This window comes from Rhinoraja longicauda, chromosome 9, assembly GCF_053455715.1.
Source record: "Rhinoraja longicauda isolate Sanriku21f chromosome 9, sRhiLon1.1, whole genome shotgun sequence".
NCBI lineage: Eukaryota > Metazoa > Chordata > Chondrichthyes > Rajiformes > Arhynchobatidae > Rhinoraja > Rhinoraja longicauda.
In genome coordinates this window covers 17,418,510-17,438,607 of record NC_135961.1, presented here as the reverse complement: position 1 = coordinate 17,438,607, position 20,098 = coordinate 17,418,510, and the positions used below count along the sequence as shown (strand labels likewise).

Sequence of the window (20,098 nt, the reverse complement as noted above, 5' to 3'; positions counted from 1 at the left end):
CCTGATCAGATGGCTATTGTGTCCTAGTTGGGACTGAACTTAGTGAGCGTTTTGGTGCTGCACATGGCCACAAATGCAGAGAGGATCTTATCATAACCCTGTCTTACGTCTTGTAGATAGTGGAAAGATTTTGGGGAAACCAAGCACATGTTACTTGCTGCACATCTCCCAGCCTCCGACCTACCCTTTGTAGTTATTTATAGTCAATAACACTGTGACTCATCCAACATTTGTTCCAGAGAAAACAACCCAAGTATTTCATTAAATCAAAGGAAAATAGTCTCAACTCAAAATTATTCCCTTATTTGAAAATACAAGCCATGATCCATAAACATTAAGGATCTGTGCAAAATATAATTAAATAAGCTTTATCATTCCACATTGTGCTCACTATCAGAGGATTCTGTTCGCATTCTATTCAGAAAAGTCCCAGCTGCCCACTCTGCCTGCTATCAGATAGCTGATCTCAATTAAAGCATCAAAAGAATCACAGCAAATGGCAGCTGTGGTCCAATGCTGTGGATAGCAAAAAGGAGAGCCACTTGGGTTCCTGTTATTGATTGCAAATAATTGAGTGCATTGCGCAGTCTAAACTAACATATGAAGAATATCTAAATGAGTCAGAATCCCTGCTGCCTATTAATCAATGGTCTGGCTTCCCTGTGTATCTTGATTGAACTATGGTGGAAATGTCTTCGGAACTGGTTTCATTGGCTTCTGACGACCTCCTCCGCTTGCAAGGTTTTTGCACTTAACGTTACTGGGGCGCGCAATATGCTTGCTTATTTAGGCCAGCGGTGTTATTATCTATGCAAATATCAGAATTACTTCAAGCTCAGTGCAATTTCTGATCAAAATTTAAAAGTTTTTTTTAAATTTTGGCCAGCCAAGACCACCAGCCAAGTCGATTGCAAATCGTGCCACAGTCTTTTTTTTTACGCCCTACTCTCACCAGATGAGCTCTCTAGTAAAAGCCAGAGAACATGCCAAGACTATGCAGTGCCCTATCACCAGAAAATCTGCAGCTGGTGTAACTCCCAACATAGCAAATCTGCCGGTTGAAATGCAGTGTGAGTACAAACTAAGTCAACATCTTTGGGAAATGTGAACCAGAAGATACTGAGAGTAAATGCAATGATAAATATATTTGTATGCTAAAGGGGTACTTAATTTAACAATCATTAAAAGTTAACCAAGATTACAGGAAGCCAGTTTCGAAGCATGCTGCAGTGCCACAACCGTTGGAAATACTTAATCAACTGAATCCCAAAACAAACAACTATTTTGGCAAAGTGGTGTACTACATATTAAAATTTATCGATACGGTGAACCAACTCATTTCACTTTCTTTGCTTCCAAATTGGAATTTCATTACCACTTGAAAATGTGATCTGGAATAAGGTACCAAGTACAAGAATGGACAGGGGGAAGATGATTTTTCTTTCATTTTTACTGTCGTGCAGCTCAGATTGAATAGAATTTGCTGTAGTAACACACCAAATTCAGAAGGCACTCCCTAACTCATATCATCAGTACGATATTTCTACTGCACAAAACAGCCATCCTTACAGCATCTTAGTGAGAGATTGCTCAATTAGTGTCAATTAGTGATGAATTATGGGCAGTTTTGTGCTGCTGGGAATGAGTTGAGAATGTCCAGGCTAATTTAACTTAGAATAACAGCTGTTAAGTAGAGAGACAGCGACAAAGCTACTAACCCATCTGCCAAGATGTATTTAGACATCTTCTACAGGTGAAAGAATAATACTTTAAACAGGCCTCGCTTTCATCATTCCCTACACAAAAATTTGGATTATTTGAAATTTGAAACCGTTCTTTTCTAATGAGCATAATGAGAAATATTAAGTGTCTTTTATTTTTTTAAACATTTCAAACTCCAGTTTAATATACAATTTTTTTTTACCTCTCAAAGCAAAACATAAGGAAATTAAATTTATGTCTTTTTGAAAAAAATGTTCATATAATACATGTTTTACCACGCTGAAGCTAATGATTATAAAGGATCTTTCGCAACCAGCAGTTGTTCCAAAGTGCCTTGTAGGTAATGAATGTTCACTGTTCTAATGCATGGAAATGTGGCATCCAATTTGCATAGAGCATGGTCCACAAACATTAATGAGAAAAATCACCAAATAATGCGTTCCAATGACATTAGGTGGAAAGTCAGTATTAGGCAGTTCCCTGGGACAACTCCCATGTTCTTCAAGATAATGGCATGGGATCTTTATGTCCATCTGAGAGGACAGGTGGGACTTCAATAATGTCAGTACCGAATGTTCAACATTGATCATGTGCTTAAATTCATAGGAACAGGGGTAAGCCATTTTGTCTCGTATATTGGCAGATCAAGATCTGTAATTCATATATTCACCTTATATCTTGATACCTCTAGTAAACTGAAAATCTATTACTCCAATTTAATACACACAAATGATCTGGCATCAACTACAGTTTGCAGAATAGTGTTTCAAACTTCTTCAATGCTTTGTGGTAAAAACTCTTCATGGCTGTAGTTTTTAAGAAAGACAATGGTCCCAACCATATCCAACAGTCCTCAATCAGAAAGGTTTTTCAAACCAAGCGGTTTTCATTTCTTTTTATCCTACTATCCTTCTGATCTTGAGAATTTCTGATCAAATCACCTCTTGATCTTCCAAAATTCTCAAAAGTACAGCTATTTTTTGTGATCTTATAATTTATCCCTTGGAATCCAGATATCATTTTGGAAAATTTGGTTGTATTATTTTCAGTGCCAGTAGTTTGGTTTACATAGAAACATAGAAAATAGGTGCAGGAGTGGGCCATTCGGCCCTTCGAGCCTGCACCGCCATTCAATATGATCATGGCTGATCATCCAACTCAGTATCCTGTACCTGCCTTCTCTCCATACCCCCTGATCCCTTTAGCCACAAGGGCCACATCTAACTCAGTTTAGTTTAGTTTAGAGATATAGCGCGAAAACAGACCCATCGGCCCACCAAGACTGCACCAACCAGCGATCCCCTCACATTAACACTATCCTACACACACTAGCGACAATTTACATTTGTACCAAGTCAATTAACCTACAAACTTGTATGTCTTTGGAGTGTGGGAGGAAACCAAAGATCTCAGAGTAAATCCACGCGGCCAAGGGGAGAACGTTCAAACTCCGTACAGACAGCACCTGTAGTCGGGATTGAACCCGGGTCTCTGGCGCTGCAGTATGTATCCATCCTATCATAATCATAATCGTAATTTATTAGCCAAGTATGTTTTGCAACATACGAGGAGCTTGGTTTGCCATACAGTTATAACAAAAAAGCAACAAGACACACAACTCCATAAAAATTGACATAAACATCCACCACAGCGGCTCCTCTATATTCCTCACTGTGATGGAAGGCAAAAGTATTGTTCTCAGAATATATTCTTTCTAAAGTATTGTTCTCATAGTTGCTCACAGAACTCCAGGTCTAGCCTAGGCATGGCTTTGTATTGCTGCAACATTGTGCCTGTTCTAGGCCAGCGTTCCATTAGCCTCTTTTTATTATTTGGAGCGGGACTTGACATAAATCAAACAGCAAGACCATCTATGGGATTGTCCATCTGTTCTCATCTGGGCTATTAAGGGAACAAGTGACTATAGGATGGCAAAGTTGCAAACGTTCTGGCCACAACGTTGTATATCATTGGGCAAAGCGGTTCTCATTAACCATCAGCGAAAGCAAGCTTTGGTGCAGTTTCTCTGACTCGCTTTCAACATTGCAGCAGAATAATTAAGACGAGGTATGGAATAGCAGTGGAGGGAAGGAAAAAAATTTGAAGAAGAGTATATTGAGAATATGCAAAACAAAAAAATAGTAAAGTAACAGGTACAATATTAGAATTGAACTACAAAGCTGGAATGAATTAACATTTTAGAAAGTTGCTTACTTTTAAAATGAAGGTTTCCTGTGTTCTGGTATCCAACACGAGCAAAACCTTCAGAAATAAATAAATACAGGTCAATAATAAAATTTCCATTAACGCTCAATAGAGAGTGCATGCATACTTACTTATCCCGATGTCAAATCTCAATTTGAAAATTGCATTTAAAAATAATATCAGATATAGTAAGGCACCATGGAGAACCCAAATCTGATCCCAAGAAAATTATGTTAAATAAGGAAGTGGAGGGGAGGAGACGACTGGACAAACATTTACCATCCCCTCACCTCTCTCCTGTTTTTTCTTATATTTACAGTGTGCTGACACGAAGAAAGCACATCTGCGATTTTTTTTTGCTTTAAATTGGCCATCGGCAGATAGTTTTCCCAAACAGGTGTTTTATAAATGACTGTAAATCAGCCCCTGGAAACACCACCTCCAAGGCAGGCGAAACCAACGATGATATAATTAGAGCCAGATACATCAGGCAAGTAGATAGTCTCCATCTGTTCAATGTCATATTTAATCACTTTTACTTCTTTAAATCTACAGCAACTGAGCTTTCATAAACTTACTTACTAAAACATGAATATTGGTGCTGCCAAGTCCTGTGGTAGCAGAGTTATAACAGCATGGAATACAGCTGGGTTGTATCTAACCCAACTGGTGGTCTATGATGTAAACAGAAATGCAGTATTTTGCATTTTAATTATTTATCATCCTCAGTAAACGCTTTCTACAGGGGGTGACAAATGTCTTTACAAAACCTGTTAACATTTTACCACAACTTGACTTTCTCCCTCCATGCACTCTGGCATGTTGCAAAACTGTATTTCTCTATCCAATTGAGCTGTATTTTTGAATCGTGATATTTTATATACAATCCTGAATAGCATAAATGTGCAGATCCAAAATGTTTATCCTAGCTTCCCATGCTGGACATAATGTTTCATTTAGTTTAGAGTTACAGCATGGAAAAAGACCCTACGACCCACTGAGTCCACTACACTACACTAGTTTACACTAGTTCCATGTTATCCCATTTTCCCTCGGACAAGAGACTCCTTTAAGAATCCCTTAATTTCTTTTTAAGAGGTTAGTTAATCTACGTACCCACACGTTTCGTGCAGCCACAAGGAGAACGTGCAACTCCACCCAAGGTCAAGATCGAACCCGATCTCTGGCACTGCGAGGACAATGTGTCTTAATATCATATTCCAAATTAAAATTAAAGAGAGTTGAGGTGGAAAACAGCTATTTTAGAATTATGAATGCTATTATTGTAAAGCTGCTTTGATTATTTCAGAATAATTGGGAGACAGAGGGACTAAAGATGCATCTCCAATATATATCAAGACATATTCAGCAGGAGTCAACGCCTCAGCAGTCATGTATTTTAATTGTCTCTAGTATTTTCTTTGTGATATAATATCAATTTGTTGGGAGAGTGATAAATATCCCTTCTCAATGTATGAGGGAAACCATCCTTGGCCCTGTCCAATGCCCAGGCTCCCAGCCCACCCACACTTATTTTTTCTGTTTGCGGAAGATGGGTTGAGTTGATCCTCTTCTACACTCAACAGATATCCAGTGAGGTCAAGTCACCAACATAGCGGCCCTAGGCCCGACCATGAGAACGTGCTACAGACTTAGAGAGTAAACTGGCAGTTTCCAAAAGCTTCCCATAATCAAAGACTTCAATAAAGAAAACAAAATGATTTATTAAAAAGGAAGCGCATTAAACACTAACAAATAATTTAAAACATTATACTAAAGTGGGAAAACATTACAAGAAAGCGAGATCATTTCCCTTTTACACTGTTTCTATACGAGCCACCCTGATCTAAAGTCAAGGGAAATGAAGAGCTTCTTCAAAGGGAAGGCACAACTGCACAAGGGACTCCACGGTGAGACTAGAATTGGAGGAGTCAAATATATCACAGAATGAAATCATTAGGTGTTACAGATATTCTGGAGATCTCAATTCAAGTTGCCACAAAGACCCAGAGTTTAATTTTCCTTTCCTGGTAATTTCGAGCATTTTCACTAGTAAAGCCACTTTTATTAATGATCCAAAATAAGAATTCTGATTAGATTTCTTGTTTCGTCTTTGGTACTTATTTATGTTGAATGTAGAAATTTGGTCTTCTATTTCTTCTTCAGCAGTCTAGTATTGTGGGTTCTAAGGTGACTATAGAAGCTAATGTGGAAGTTGCGTTCCACATCACAGATGGATCTGAAAACTCAGGAGATTTGATGGTCTGATAGGGATGATGTAGAACACCTGGTTGAGTGGTGCAGCAACAACAACTACTCGCTCAATGTCATAAATACCAAGGAACTAATCATTGATTTCAGGAAGAGAAAGTGGGGAGACCACATGCCATTTTTCATTGGTGGGTCAGCATTGGAGTTAGCAGCTTCAAATTCCTGTGCTTTAACAACATGAATAACCTGTACCTGGGCCAAGATGTAACAGATGTAATCACGGAGAAAGCGCCTCTACTTTCTTAGATGTTTAAAGAGATCTGGGGCGCAGTGGTAGAGCTGCTGCCTTACAGCACCAGAGGCCGGGGTTCGATTCTGGCCTTGGCTGCTGTCTTTACGGAGGTTGTATGTTCTTCCTGTGACCGCGTGGATTTTCTCCGGGTCCTCCGGTTTCCTCCACATTCCAAAGACGTGCAGCTTCTAAGTTAATTGGCTTCTGTAAATTGTCCCTCGTGTAGGATAGAACTGGTGCATGGGTGATCGCAGGTCAGCGCAGACTCGGTGGGCCGAAGAGCCTGTTTCCATGCTGTATCTCTAAAGTAATTGATGGGGGGTTTTTTGCAGTCTTTTTCTTTACACTGCCTTGTATCATTTATGTACAATTTAAGTTTTTGTACGTTGTCTGAGTCTGTGCCTTTGATGCTGCTGCAAGATTTTTGTTGTACCTGTACCTTACTGTATTTGCGCATTGACCATTAACTTGACTTCACTTAACTTGACAATGTGCACCACATGCATGGCTTTGAAGTTCCCAATATCATCCCAAATGGATCTCCATGCTGAACATCCATAGGCTTGAGGGTTCCAAGCAGTCAATGGGAATTTGAACAACTTTAAAAGGGTAACTCAGACCCTAAGCTTTAAATGTTAAAATTAACCAAGGGTGTCAAAGCTCATTGTTTCATAGGTTGCTTTAATATTTTTGTTCCGTTCAATTGATAAGATCATCACTGATTTTAGTAATTTTCTTGCATTTCAAAAGATCTCCACACTGTACTCTAACTGCATATTGATAGAATATCATTAAATGAAAAGTCAAAATTGTAAGCCCTAAAAAAAGCAATGTTGAATGTTGACTGAAAGATCCACATAATGTGGTAGAAGTTGAATAGATGTTCCTTAAGTGACTTCCTGAAATTGAATGCTTTGAAGGTCCTGTGACTGAGGTTAGCAACTTTAAGTGGACAACACCTCAAACTTAGGATCTGTTTGACAGTCAAATTCAATGCACTTTTCATCACTACAAAAGCTTTGCCAATTTGGTTTGACTCTTTTTCTTTCACCAATTCTACCAGAAGTGTAACTGAATAATGAACAATTAACCTGTTCACTGCCAAGTTTGTTTTTTTAACTATTGGCCATGACCTGAACATACTCATAGGGTGGCACTGAACAGGTTAAACGTTCATTCCCACAACCCTACCCCCCCCCCCCCCCCCCCCCCCCCCATCATGTCACTTGGAGCATCACCACTGCAGGGGACAGCGTCATAATAAGAACCAGTTAGGTGTAATGACCCATGTCTGTGTGTCGTTTCCATTCACGGGAATCACTGTTCAGTCAGCCATACTTGGACAAATGTCAGAAGATAGATGGTTAACAATGCCAATGCCACACTGGTTTCTACAGAGATGGTGGGAAAATATTAAATAGAAGTAACAGAAATGCAAATCTCAGTGCTGCCAAACATAGTTCTTTGCAACATGAAGAACAAAAAAAGCTTTTTTCTTGTGTACTTAGTGCAATTGGAGCCCAAGGCACCTAAATGGGTTGTTCAGACCCCAGAATTACTGCTGTACCACGAGGATGTAGCATAATTACTCTTGTAATAAAATATCCGGAATCACTGGTCCTTAAGTTGTTCTCCCCATCTGGAAAGCCATCCTAACGCTTCCCAATACAAAACAACCTCCCTCCGTAAATTATAGTCAGAAGAAAATGTTGAAAATGCAACAAAGAAGATGCTTGAATGAATTTGCTTAAAGTGTGCGACTGACTTTTAATCCAATGTCCCAACCAACCAGCAGCATGACCTAACTACCCCAAGGGTCTACCATCTGCTCTAATCTAAAATCCTGTCAGCCATTTTCAATGGAAAACAGACATAATTAACTGATGAGAGAAAGTAAAATACAGTGGTGAATAACTTACCACGGCTAGCTTACTATATCAAGGCTGACAGCAAACATAAAGGACAATAATGGCTGAGGGACAAAATTGCAAACCTTACAAAAGATTCACAACTTAAATATTTCAGATTAAAATGTGGTTATGTTACATTTGATTCTCATAAAACAAAAATAGGACTGGCATTATACTTTGCATTTTAAGTAGCTAAGTAGACCAAGCTATTAGAAAGGTGGATGAACACATTAATTTCAAAAAGCCACGTGAGTGGTGGAAAACAAAGGCAGTAAAAACACTGTAGATAGAATTAAATAAATCAAAGTGTGTGGCATCCTGTAAGGAGCGGTTGCAAAAGCATCTCCAACCTCCACTAATATAGTGATTAGGAACTTCAAAAACTGACCAGAGAACCGTGTACCAAAAACTATTTGAACGATTAAGGGAATAAACTTGGATGTGACATAAAACAAGGTGTTCAATCAACAATCTGTTAGTAAGGGAAATATATAGTGACCATATCATGCTTAATTTACACAAGAGATATTAGATAAAAGATAAAGATAAAAGATATAGATATAAAAAATATATTAGACAAAAGATAAAGGTAAAGATAAAGATAGGGAGAAGATAAAGTAAGAGAGGAGCAAGAAAGGCATGAATCAAGGTTTCTAATTAATTTGGTATAAGTTCGGAAAGGGTGACAATTGGGAAAAATGTGTCTTCATGGACAAAGCTACAGATTCAGTGATAAACATTACAAGTAGTGTAGGAAAATAACTGCAGATGCTGGTACAAATGAAGGTATCACAAAATACTGGAGTAACTCAGCGGTTCAGGCAGCATCTCTTGAGAGAAAGAAAGGGTGACGTTTCGGGTCGAGACCCTTCCTCAGACTGAACATTACAAGTAGTAATGCATCAGAAGGTCACAAAAAACCTGCATAAGCCAAAGAGTGCACCATCTCACAAACTTCACACTCATCGTTCTGCCCCATTACCGTAGCTGTCAGACAATGCTATCCACGTGGTTTATTGCAGGGAACAAAGTGGTGATCCCATTGAAAAGTACGGTTGAGGAGTCTTGACCGAACAAACCCTACGAGGATTCTTTACCACAAAGAGAGCAGAGAAACATTTGAGCAGAGAGTCAGGATAAGAGATTAGTTATAAGACTGAGATGAGGAGAATATTTTTCTCTGAAGCCTGTAAATCGTTTACAATCACTGCCCCACAACTCTGAGAATGAGAAATAAATTCAAGGCAATTTAATTTACGATGATAGGGAAATCAAAAAATACTTAGGAGTGGGCAGAAAAATGTTGAAATGAAAGATCAGATGAGCTATCACTTTCAATGATGCCACAGATTTGGACGCTGTATGGCCATATCCACTGCTGGAGTGTTTGAGCTGTAAGCACTGTCATGAAATCAGCATCAATTGTTTACATGGTATACCTTCTTTACCTGCTTCTAGGGAATGTTCATTGTGCATGCGAGAACATACTAGCCAAGGTGATGCCTGCTGCAATTTGAGCTACAACTTGTATTTGCAAAACAGATTCAGTTTCTTCATCTCAAATGGCTTTTATAACAGTGGTACCAAATTTATCCCTCGTGTGTTAGGGGGCAAGTGAGCACAAGTCAGCATGGTGGCGCAGCAGTAGAGTTGCTGCCTTACAGCGCCAGAGACCTGGGTTTAATACTGACTGTGGGTGCTGTCTGTACAGAGTTTGTACGTTCTCCCCGAGACCTGCGTGAGTTTTTTTCGAGATCTTTGATTTCCTCCCACACTCCAAAGACGTACGGCTTTGTAGATTAATTGGCTTGGTGCAAATGTAAAATTGTTCCTAGTGTGTGTTAATGTGCGGGGATCGCTGATCGGTGTGGACATGGTGGGCGAAGGGCCTGTTTCATGCTGTATCTCTAAACTAAACTAAACTAAAAAGTCAATTAGTTGTACATAGAACATAGAAAAATAGGTGCAGGAGGAGGCCATTCGGCCCTTTGAGCCAGCACCGCCATTCATTGTGATCATGGCTGATCGTCCATAATCAGTAACCTGTGCCCAACTTCTCCCCATATCAATAGACAATAGACAATAGACAATAGGTGCAGGAGTAGGACATTCAGCCCTTCGAGCCAGCACCGCCATTCAATGCGATCATGGCTGATCACTCTCAATCAGTACCCCGTTCCTGCCTTCTCCCCATACCCCCTCACTCCGCTATCCTTAAGAGCTCTATCCAGCTCTCTCTTGAAAGCATCTAACGAACTGGCCTCCACTGCCTTCTGAGGCAGAGAATTCCACACCTTCACCACTCTCTGACTGAAAAAGTTCTTCCTCATCTCCGTTCTAAATAACCTACCCCTTATTCTTAAACTGTGGCCCCTTGTTCTGGTCTCCCCCAACATTGGGAACATGTTTCCTGCCTCTAATGTGTCCAATCCCCTAATTATCTTATATGTTTCAATAAGATCCCCCCTCATCCTTCTAAATTCCAGTGTATACAAGCCTAATTGCTCCAGCCTTTCAACATACGACAGCCCCGCCATTCCGGGAATTAACCTAGTGAACCTACGCTGCACGCCCTCAATAGCAGGAATATCCTTCCTCAAATTTGGAGACCAAAACTGCACACAGTACTCCAGGTGCGGTCTCACCAAGGCCCGGTACAACTGTAGAAGGACCTCTTTGCTCCTATACTCAACTCCTCTTGTTATGAAGGCCAACATTCCATTGGCTTTCTTCACTGCCTGCTGTACCTGCATGCTTCCTTTCAGTGACTGATGCACTAGGACACCCAGATCTCGTTGAACTTCCCCTCTTCCTAACTTGACACCATTCAGATAATAATCTGCCTTTCTATTCTTACTTCCAAAGTGAATAACCTCACACTTATAATAATAATAATAATAATAATATTCATTTATTGTCATTGCAACGAGTACAACGAAATTTAAAAAATAGCCAATCCTGACGGTGCGTAAAAACATATATGCAATAAATGCAAAAACAAATAAATACAATTATATTAAGTACAAAAGTTTTAACAGTGTTGCCTAGTGCAGAAAGTAGTGTTCAGTTCTCGTATGGCCCTGGGGTAAAAACTGTTCTTAAGTCTGTTTGTTCGGGATTTGATCGACCTGAAACGTCGACCAGAGGGCAGATGAACAAACAGACGGTGGCCAGGGTGGGATGAATCTTTTATTATTTTGCCTGCTCTACTGAGGCAGCGTAGGCTGAACAGGTGCTCCAGGGAGGGCAGTGAGCAGCCGATGATCTTCTGGGCCGTCGTGATGACCCTCTGAAGGGCCTTCCTGTCCTTTTCTGAGCAGCTGGCATACCATGTGGTTATACAGTATGCCAGCACACTCTCGATGGAGCAGCGATAGAAGGACATCATGAGCTTCTCCTGCAGGTTGGTCTTCCTGAGGATCCTCAGGAAGTGGAGTCTCTGCTGTGCCTTCTTCACTGTGGTGATGGTGTTGGTAGACCAGGTAAGATCCTCTGCGATGTGCGTACCCAGGAACCTGAAAGCGGGTACCCTTTCCACACAGACTCCATTGATGTAGAGTGGGTCGTGTTCTTTGTTTTGGAGGAGTTCAGGACAAGATTGTTCACTGAACACCATGCTGCCAGCCTTTGGATTTCATCCCTGTAGGCTGTCTCATCTCCTCCTGAGATGAGTCCAACCACAGTCGTGTCATCCGCGAACTTGATGATGGTGTTGGTGGGATGGGTGGGGGCGCAGTCGTGAGTGTAGAGGGAGTAAAGGATGGGGCTCAACACACAGCCCTGTGGTGAGCCGGTGCTCAGTGTAATGGTGGAGGAGAGGTGAGGGCCTATTTTGACGGTCTGGGGGCGGTTGGTCAGGAAGTTCTTGATTCATTGGCAGATGGTTTGGGAAAATCCAAGGTCAGAAAGTTTGGTGATCAGTCTGCTCGGGATGACCGTGTTAAAGGCAGAGCTGAAGTCGAGGAAGAGCATCCTCACATAGCTTCCCTGGTGTTCAAGGGGGTCAGTGCAGTGTGAAGAGCAGAGTCGATGGCATCCCCTGTAGACCTATTTGCTCTGAAGGCAAACTGGTATGGGTCGAATCCCCACTATTTATCTACATTAAACTGCATCTGCCATGTATCCGCCCACTCACACAACCTGTCCAAGTCACCCTGCAGCCTTATTGCATCTTCCTCACAATTCACACTACCCCCCAGCTTAGTATCATCTGCAAATTTGCTAATGGTACTTTTAATCCCTTCATCTAAGTCATTAATGTATATCGTAAATAGCTGGGGTCCCAGCACCGAACCTTGCGGTACCCCACTGGTCACTGCCTGCCATTCCGAAAGGGACCCATTTATCCCCACTCTTTGCTTTCTGTCTGTCAACCAATTTTCTATCCATGTCAGTACCCTACCCCCAATACCATGTGCTCTAATTTTGCTCACTAATCTCCTATGTGGGACCTTGTCGAAGGCTTTCTGAAAGTCGAGGTACACCACATCCACTGACTCTCCCCTGTCAATTTTCCTAGTTACATCCTCAAAAAATTCCAGTAGATTTGTCAAGCATGATTTCCCCTTCGTAAATCCATGCTATACCTTGATTCCGCGAGCCCCAAGTGCTCTATCTAACTCTCTAACTCTCTCTTAAATCCATCCAGTGATTTGGCCTCCACTGCCCCCTGTGGCAGAGAATTCCACAAATTCACAACTCTCTGGGTGAAAAAAATCTTTCTCACCTCAGTTTTAAATGACCTCCCCTTTATTCTAAGACTGTGGCCCCTGGTTCTGGACTCGCCCAACATTGGGAACATTTTTCCTGCATCTAGCTTGTCCAGTCCTTTTATAATTTTATATGTTTCTATAAGATCCCCTCTCATCCTTCTAAACTCCAGTGAATACAAGCCTAGTCTTTTCAATCTTTCCTCATATGACAGTCCCGCCATCCCAGGGATCAATCTCGTGAACCTACGCTGCACTGCCTCAATTACAAGGGTGTCCTTCCTCAAATTAGGAGACCAAAACTGTACACAATAATCCAGATGTGGTCTTACCAGGGCCCTATACAACTGCAGAAGAACCTCTTTACTCCTATACTGAAATCCTCTTGTTATGAAGGCCAACATGCCATTAGCTTTCTTCACTGCCTGCTGTACCTGCACGCCAACTTTCAGTGACTGGTGTACCAGGACACCCAGGTCTCTTTGCACTTCCCACATACCTAACCTGACACCATTGAGATAATAATCTGCCTCCTTGTTTTTGCTGCCAAAGTGGATAACCTCGCATTTATCTATATTATACTGCATCTGCCATGCATCTGCCCACTCACTCAACCTGTCCAGGTCACCCTGCAACCTCCTAACATCCTCTTCGCAGTTCACTCTGCCACCCAGTTTTGTGTCATCCGCAAACTTGCTAGTGTTACTTCTAATTCCTTCATCCAAATCATTAATATATATGGTAAACAGTTGCGGCCCCAACACCGAGCCTTGCGGCACTCCACTCGCCACTGCCTACCATTCTGAAAAGGACCCGTTTACTTCTACTCTTTGCTTCCTGTCTGCCAACCAATTCTCTATCCATGTCAACACCCTACCCCCAATACCATGTGCTCTAATTTTGCTCACCAATCTCCTGTGTGGGACCTTATCAAAAGCTTTCTGAAAGTCTAGATACACTACATCCACTGGCTCCCCTTCATCCATTTTACTTGTCACATCCTCAGAAAATTCCAGAAGATTAGTCAAGCATGATTTCCCCATCATAAATCCAGTAGTCTTGGAGACACTAATATCAGCGAATACTGTGCATTCAGAAAATATTCAGACCCCTTCACCTTTTCCTCATTTTGCTACGTTACAGACTTTTAAAAATGGATTAAATTCATTTTTATCATCAATCTACACACAATACCCCATAATAAAAAAGCGAAAATAGGTGTTTAGAAATTTTTGAAAGTCATTAAAAAGAAATAACTAAAATATCACATTTGCATAAGTATTCAGACCCTTTGCTATGACACTACAAATTGAGCTTATGTTCATCCTGCTTCCATTGATTATCCTTGAGATGGTTCTACAACTTGATTGGAGTCCACCAGTGGTAAATTAGATTGATTGGACATGATTTGGAAAGGCACACACCTGTCTATATAAGGTCCCACAGTTGGCAGTGCATGTCAGAGCAAAGTCCAAGCCATGAAGACGAAAGAATTGTCCGTAGGGGAAGGGTATAAAACAATTTCTGCAGCATTGCAGGTCCCGAAGAGCACAGTGGCCTCTGTCATTCTTAAATGGAAGAACTTTGGAACCACCAGGACTCTTCATAGAGCTGGCCGCCCGGCCAAACTGAACAATCGGGGGAGAAGGGCATTGGTTAGGGAGGTGACCAAGAACCCGATGGTCACTCTGATGGAGCTCCAGAGTTCTGTGAAGATGGGAGAACCTCCCAGGAGGACAACTATATCTGCAGCACTCCACCAATGGTAGAGTGGCCAGACGGAAGCCACTCCTCAGTAAAAGGCACATGACAGCCTGCTTGGAGTTTGCCAAAAGGCACCTAAAGGACTCTCAAACCATGAGAAACAAGATTCTCTGGACTGATGAAACCAAGATTGAACTCTTTGGCCTGAATGCCAAGCGGCACTGCTCATCACCTGGCCAATACCATACCTATGGTGAAGCATGGTGGTGGCAGCATCATGCTGTGGGGATGTTTTTCAGCGGCAGGAACTGGGCGACTAGTTAGGATTGAGAGAAAGATGAATGGAGCAAACTACAGAGAGATCCTTGATGAAAACCTGCTCCAGCGTGTTCTGGACCTCAGACTGGGGCGGAGGTTCGCCTTCCAACAGGACAACGACTCTAAGCACACAGCCAAGACAACGCAGGTGTGACTTCGTGACAAGTCTGTGAATGTCCGTGAGTGGCCCAGCCAGAGCCCGGACTTGAACCCGATCGAACATCTCTGGAGGGACCTGAAAATAGCTGTGTATCGACGCTCCCCATCCAACCTGACAGAGCTTGAGAGGATCTGCAGCGAAGAATGGGAGAAATTGCCCAAATACAGGTGTGCCAAACTTGTAGCGTCATACCCAAGAAGACTTGAGGCTGTAATCGCTGCCAAAGGTGCCTCAACAAAGTACTGAGTAAAGGGTCTGAATACTTATGTAAATGTGATATTTCAGTTATTTATTTTTAATTGTTTTGCAAAAATTTCTAAACACCTGTTTTTACTTTTTTTATTACAGGGGCATTGTGTGTAGATTGATGATATAATTTTTTTTTTTTAATCCATTTTAAAATAAGGCTGTAACATAACAAAATGTGGAAAAAGTGAAGGGGTCTGAATACTTTCTGAATGCACTGTATCTTCTTCACTGAAATACATTAATGAACACTGAATGCAACTTTATAACAATCCAAAAGTTTCATGTCCACTATTAATGATGATGGCTTTTGTAATTAACTGAATTAAACATCCATTGTGGGATTTGAACTCCAGAGATTTAGTCTAGGCCTCTAGGTTACTAGTTCAGTAACCTATCCATCATCCTACTATCCTGCTGAATGTAATTACCTCCTGAAGGCATCAACCTCCATCTTCAGTTTGCTGCCAATTTTTCAGAAAAATCTGAAAAATCTGAAGGCCACTAATAGAGCCCCTTTTCAAACTGTTAACAAAGCATCCGATCTCCCCAAACTGGGATCTGTGCATAGAGCACAGCCTGCCGCTGTAAAAATGATAAAAGGCATTTAGGCAAAGAGTTTGGGTTCCTTTACACTGATTTTCCCAGTCTATATTGGGAAAGTTAAAATCCCCTTACTACAACAACCTTATTTGACCTGCAGCTGTCTTCAATCTCCTGGCACATTTGTTCTTCTAATTCCCGTTGACTATTCGGGGGTTTGTAGTCCACCCCCAACAAGGTGATCATCCCTTTCTTGTTCCCCAGCTCCACCCATATAGTCTCACTCGATGAACCGTCCGTAATGTCACCTCTGAACACAGCCGTGACATCCTCCTTGACCGACAATGTAACCCCCCCTCTTTTTCCCTCATCCCTGTCTCTCCTGAAGCTCCTGTACCCCGGAGCATTGAGCTGCTAGTCCTGCCCCTCCCTTATCCAGGTTTCAGTCATGGCTACAATGTCCATGCCCTAAGCTCTTCTGCCTTACCTGTCAGGCCCCTTGTATTAAAATACGTGCAGCTTAAATCAACCCTCCTTCCTCGCTCTCCGCCTTCCACCTGCCTATTTTGTCTACTAACCTTTCCCACACCACCCTCCACACCAACTTCTAGCCTCTCACGTGCCTCTGCCCTACACGAGATCCCACCCCCCCTGCCAATCTAGTTTAAACCTTCCCGTGTAGCATTAGCAAACCTGCCCGCCAGGATGTTGATCCCCCTACAGTTAAGGTCACCCCTGCCCCAGAACAGACCCAAATGATCCAGAAATCTAACTCCCTGCCCAACTCCTCAACCACATATTCATTTCCCCTATTTTCCTATTCTTACCTTCACTAGCACGAGGTACTGGAAGCAGTAGTCCTGAGATCACTACCCTGCAGGTAGTCTGAAGAAGGGTCTCGACCCGAAACGTCACCCATTCCTTCTCTCCCGAGATGCTGCCTGACCTGCTGAGTTACTCCAGCATTTTGTGAATAACTACCCTGCAGGTCCTGCTTTTCAGTCTTCTACTGTCTTCAGGTTCTGCAACACAAACTTGTGTTGCAGAACCTCCTTCCTCGTCCTACTTATATCGTTTGTGCCAACATGCACAACAATCTCCGGCTGCTCCCCCTCACTCTTGAGGATGCCGTGCAGCCGCTCCGAGACGTCCTGGACCCTGGCACCAGGGAGGCAACACACCGTCCTGGTGTCTCACCTGCTGCTGCAGAATCTCCTGTCCACACCTCTGACTATTGAGTCGCCCACCACTATGGCTCTGCCTGACTTCACTCTTCCCCATTGAGCCTCAGTATATCATTGATATACAATGTGAAGAGTAGCGGCCCCAACACCGACCCCTGTGGAACACCGCTAGTCACTGACAGCAAACCACAAAAGGCCTCCTTAATACCCACTCATTGCCTTCTGCCATTCAGCTAACCTTCTCTCCATGTTAATATCTTCCTTCTAATATCATGGGCTCTCATCTTCTTTAGCAACCTCCTCCTGATTGTACACAGCTCTATAAGATCACCACTGGGCCTCTAGAGCTTAAAGAAATAAAGTCCTAGCTTTCCTAATCTCTCCCTGTAGCTCTGGCTCTCCGGTCCTGGCAGCATCCACATGAATCTTCTCTGCACCCATTCTAGCTTAATGACATCCTTCCTCTGGCAGGGTGACCAAAACTGAACACAAATGCGGCCTTACCAAGGTCTTGTACAACTGCAACGGAACGCCACAACTTTTACACTCAATACCCTGACTGATGATGGCCAATGTACCAAACGTCTTCTTTACCACCGTATCTACCTGTGACACCACTTTCAGGGAGTTGTGGACCTGGCCTCCAAGATCCCTCTGCTCTACAACACTCCCTGGGATACTATCATTGACTGTGAAGGTCGTGCTCTGGTTTGACTTCCAGTAGGAATAAACTAAATAGTTGTAAATGTGTAATTAAAGTGAGCAAACAGAATAGGGTAGTTGGGGGGTTCAGTGAGAAGTGCGTAGTTATTGATTTTCAATCCAATTAAAATCATTCAGATTATTTTCTCAGGAGAGGGATAAGGAGGGGTCTTGTATTTCTGTGGGCTGCTTGAAGACATTTAATTTAGAATCTGATCACTGAACCCAAGCAAGTCCTTTATGTCTAATTGCTGACACCGAGAGACCTCGGTACGATATGGTGAGTGTACAGGGCCATTTCCAACAAGAACATCACAAGCTCATGCACAATAGAGCTCTGCTGCAAGCACAGAACTGGTTTACATCAGCCCTTTAGAGGCACTAAAGACTGGAAAGGCTGTTGTTTTCCCTTGCTAGATTAAAATAAACAAAATCTTCAGGTCTTATGCATAAACTGATTCAAAGAAACACAAATATTTTAGATTAAGCTCCTGTTTACAAATTAAGAATATTCGAATAAAGGCATGGGGGACACAAACCTACCTTCAACTGGTAATTTAATCAGGTTTTAGCCTTGTAATTTACTCTAAGCTCTCCCAGTGTTCGATTCAAAAGGAAGCTGCTAAAAATGATTCACTGTGATATTTACGACAACCTATCAGTATTATGTTTAGTCCTCACGACGAATATAATTTGTGAAATTGCTTTAAAAAATTAATACTCTTTGGCTCAACCGTATCTGTTTAATACAAGGTCACTAAATAAAATCTCCTTTGAAGAAGTGATTGAGATGTCAAAAGGTTCTCATTAATTCTCTCTGAATAATATTAGTTTCTGCCGGTATCAGTTCTCTTTGCAAACATGAATGCATGGATTAAGATAAACACTCCCTCTCACTCACTCATTGATATGAGAGAAAGAGAGAACACAGTAATAATTCAGAAAAAAATAAACCGTCATATAATATTGTGGCAAGTGTTATATGGTACTGTATACATTCACCTCTTAGAGTGTCACAGACCCTGACCCAAACAGCGTTCGATGTGAAAGCTACTGAACAGCAAACAAAACTAAATAGTTGTTTAAACACAAAAGAATAAATGCCCAGATTTTAAGATATTCGTTTAATTTCAATTTTCACTTGACCACCCAAAACTAACATTGATATTAAAAAGACCAAGGTTTAAAGCTCCTCTTATAATATGTACTGCACCTACATAATCTTACAATCTCCGTTCTCTGTGCGCGAAAAAAAAAACAACAAACCAAGTCATTTTTCTTTTGTTTCCTGTCAAAACCAATAGCTTCAAAGCTCCAGTCTCAGCTGGTGGTTGATTTATGGTTGAACCCTTGAAGTGATACTGAAGAATTACCTTGTCAATCACCCCAAGGACTCTGAAGGCCTTCAGTTCCTCTGCAGGACTCCTCAGGTTCCAAGCAGGCCTTGAACTTAGCGGTCCTGGAGGCTAATGGAAGATATCAAAGAAAACACATCAATCACAGCCACACTTAAAGGAAGATGACCTGCTGGAGCAAATGCCAAGTTACAGAAAACTAAATTTGTCACACAACAGTTGTGCGCGAGATCAAAAGGCAATTTCTCTCCGCTTCAAACCTGCAGCAAACTCCAAGAAGACCCCCCCCCCACCTCCCGGAAGATATTTATTTGATTAGGATACAGTCATTGTTAAGTTTAGAGGGTGACAGCTGTTCACAAATATCAGCAATGTAATAGTCACAAGTGTTTTTTAGTATTGTGTAACAAAAGAACAGTTATCACCAGTCATCAAGATCTTTGTGACCTATATATAGAACAAGTGCCACTTGTAAAAGCAACCATAAAGAGAAGCTGTAATGGATTAGAACACTGAAGAAGCTGTAGACATCCCTGTAAATTCCTACCATTACTCAATGGAACTCGTAAATATAGAAGTGTTTCAATAGAGGAGGCTATTCAGCCCACTTAGTCCAAGGCTGCTCCCAGTAGAACAAGCCTGTCAATCCCATGAGCCTGTTTTGCCCCCGCCCCCCCCGTCAAGTTCCTTGCAAATTAATTGCCCACCATTGCTTATCTATTCCCTACTGAAAGCCTGATTGGCTTTTTCTTCCAGTCGGCAGGAAATTCCTGAACAACCGTATTTTACACACATTCCCCTGTATGTTTTCATGGAAAACTTATATCTTTGCCCCTG

At 41.8% G+C, this 20,098-nt stretch overlaps 1 protein-coding gene across 3 annotated transcripts in view; it reads right to left on the bottom strand.

The window, feature by feature from the left end:
• rps6kc1 (ribosomal protein S6 kinase polypeptide 1) overlaps nt 1-20,098 on the bottom strand; it is a 139,922-nt gene that overhangs the window by 39,411 nt on the left and 80,413 nt on the right. For all 3 annotated transcript variants that reach the window (XM_078404889.1, XM_078404890.1, XM_078404891.1), the window contains 2 exons: nt 19,280-19,372; nt 3,937-3,984 (listed from right to left, as the gene is read on the bottom strand). In XM_078404889.1, the coding sequence (XP_078261015.1) occupies nt 3,937-3,984; nt 19,280-19,372 (141 nt within the window). The remainder of the gene's footprint in view (nt 1-3,936; nt 3,985-19,279; nt 19,373-20,098) is intronic.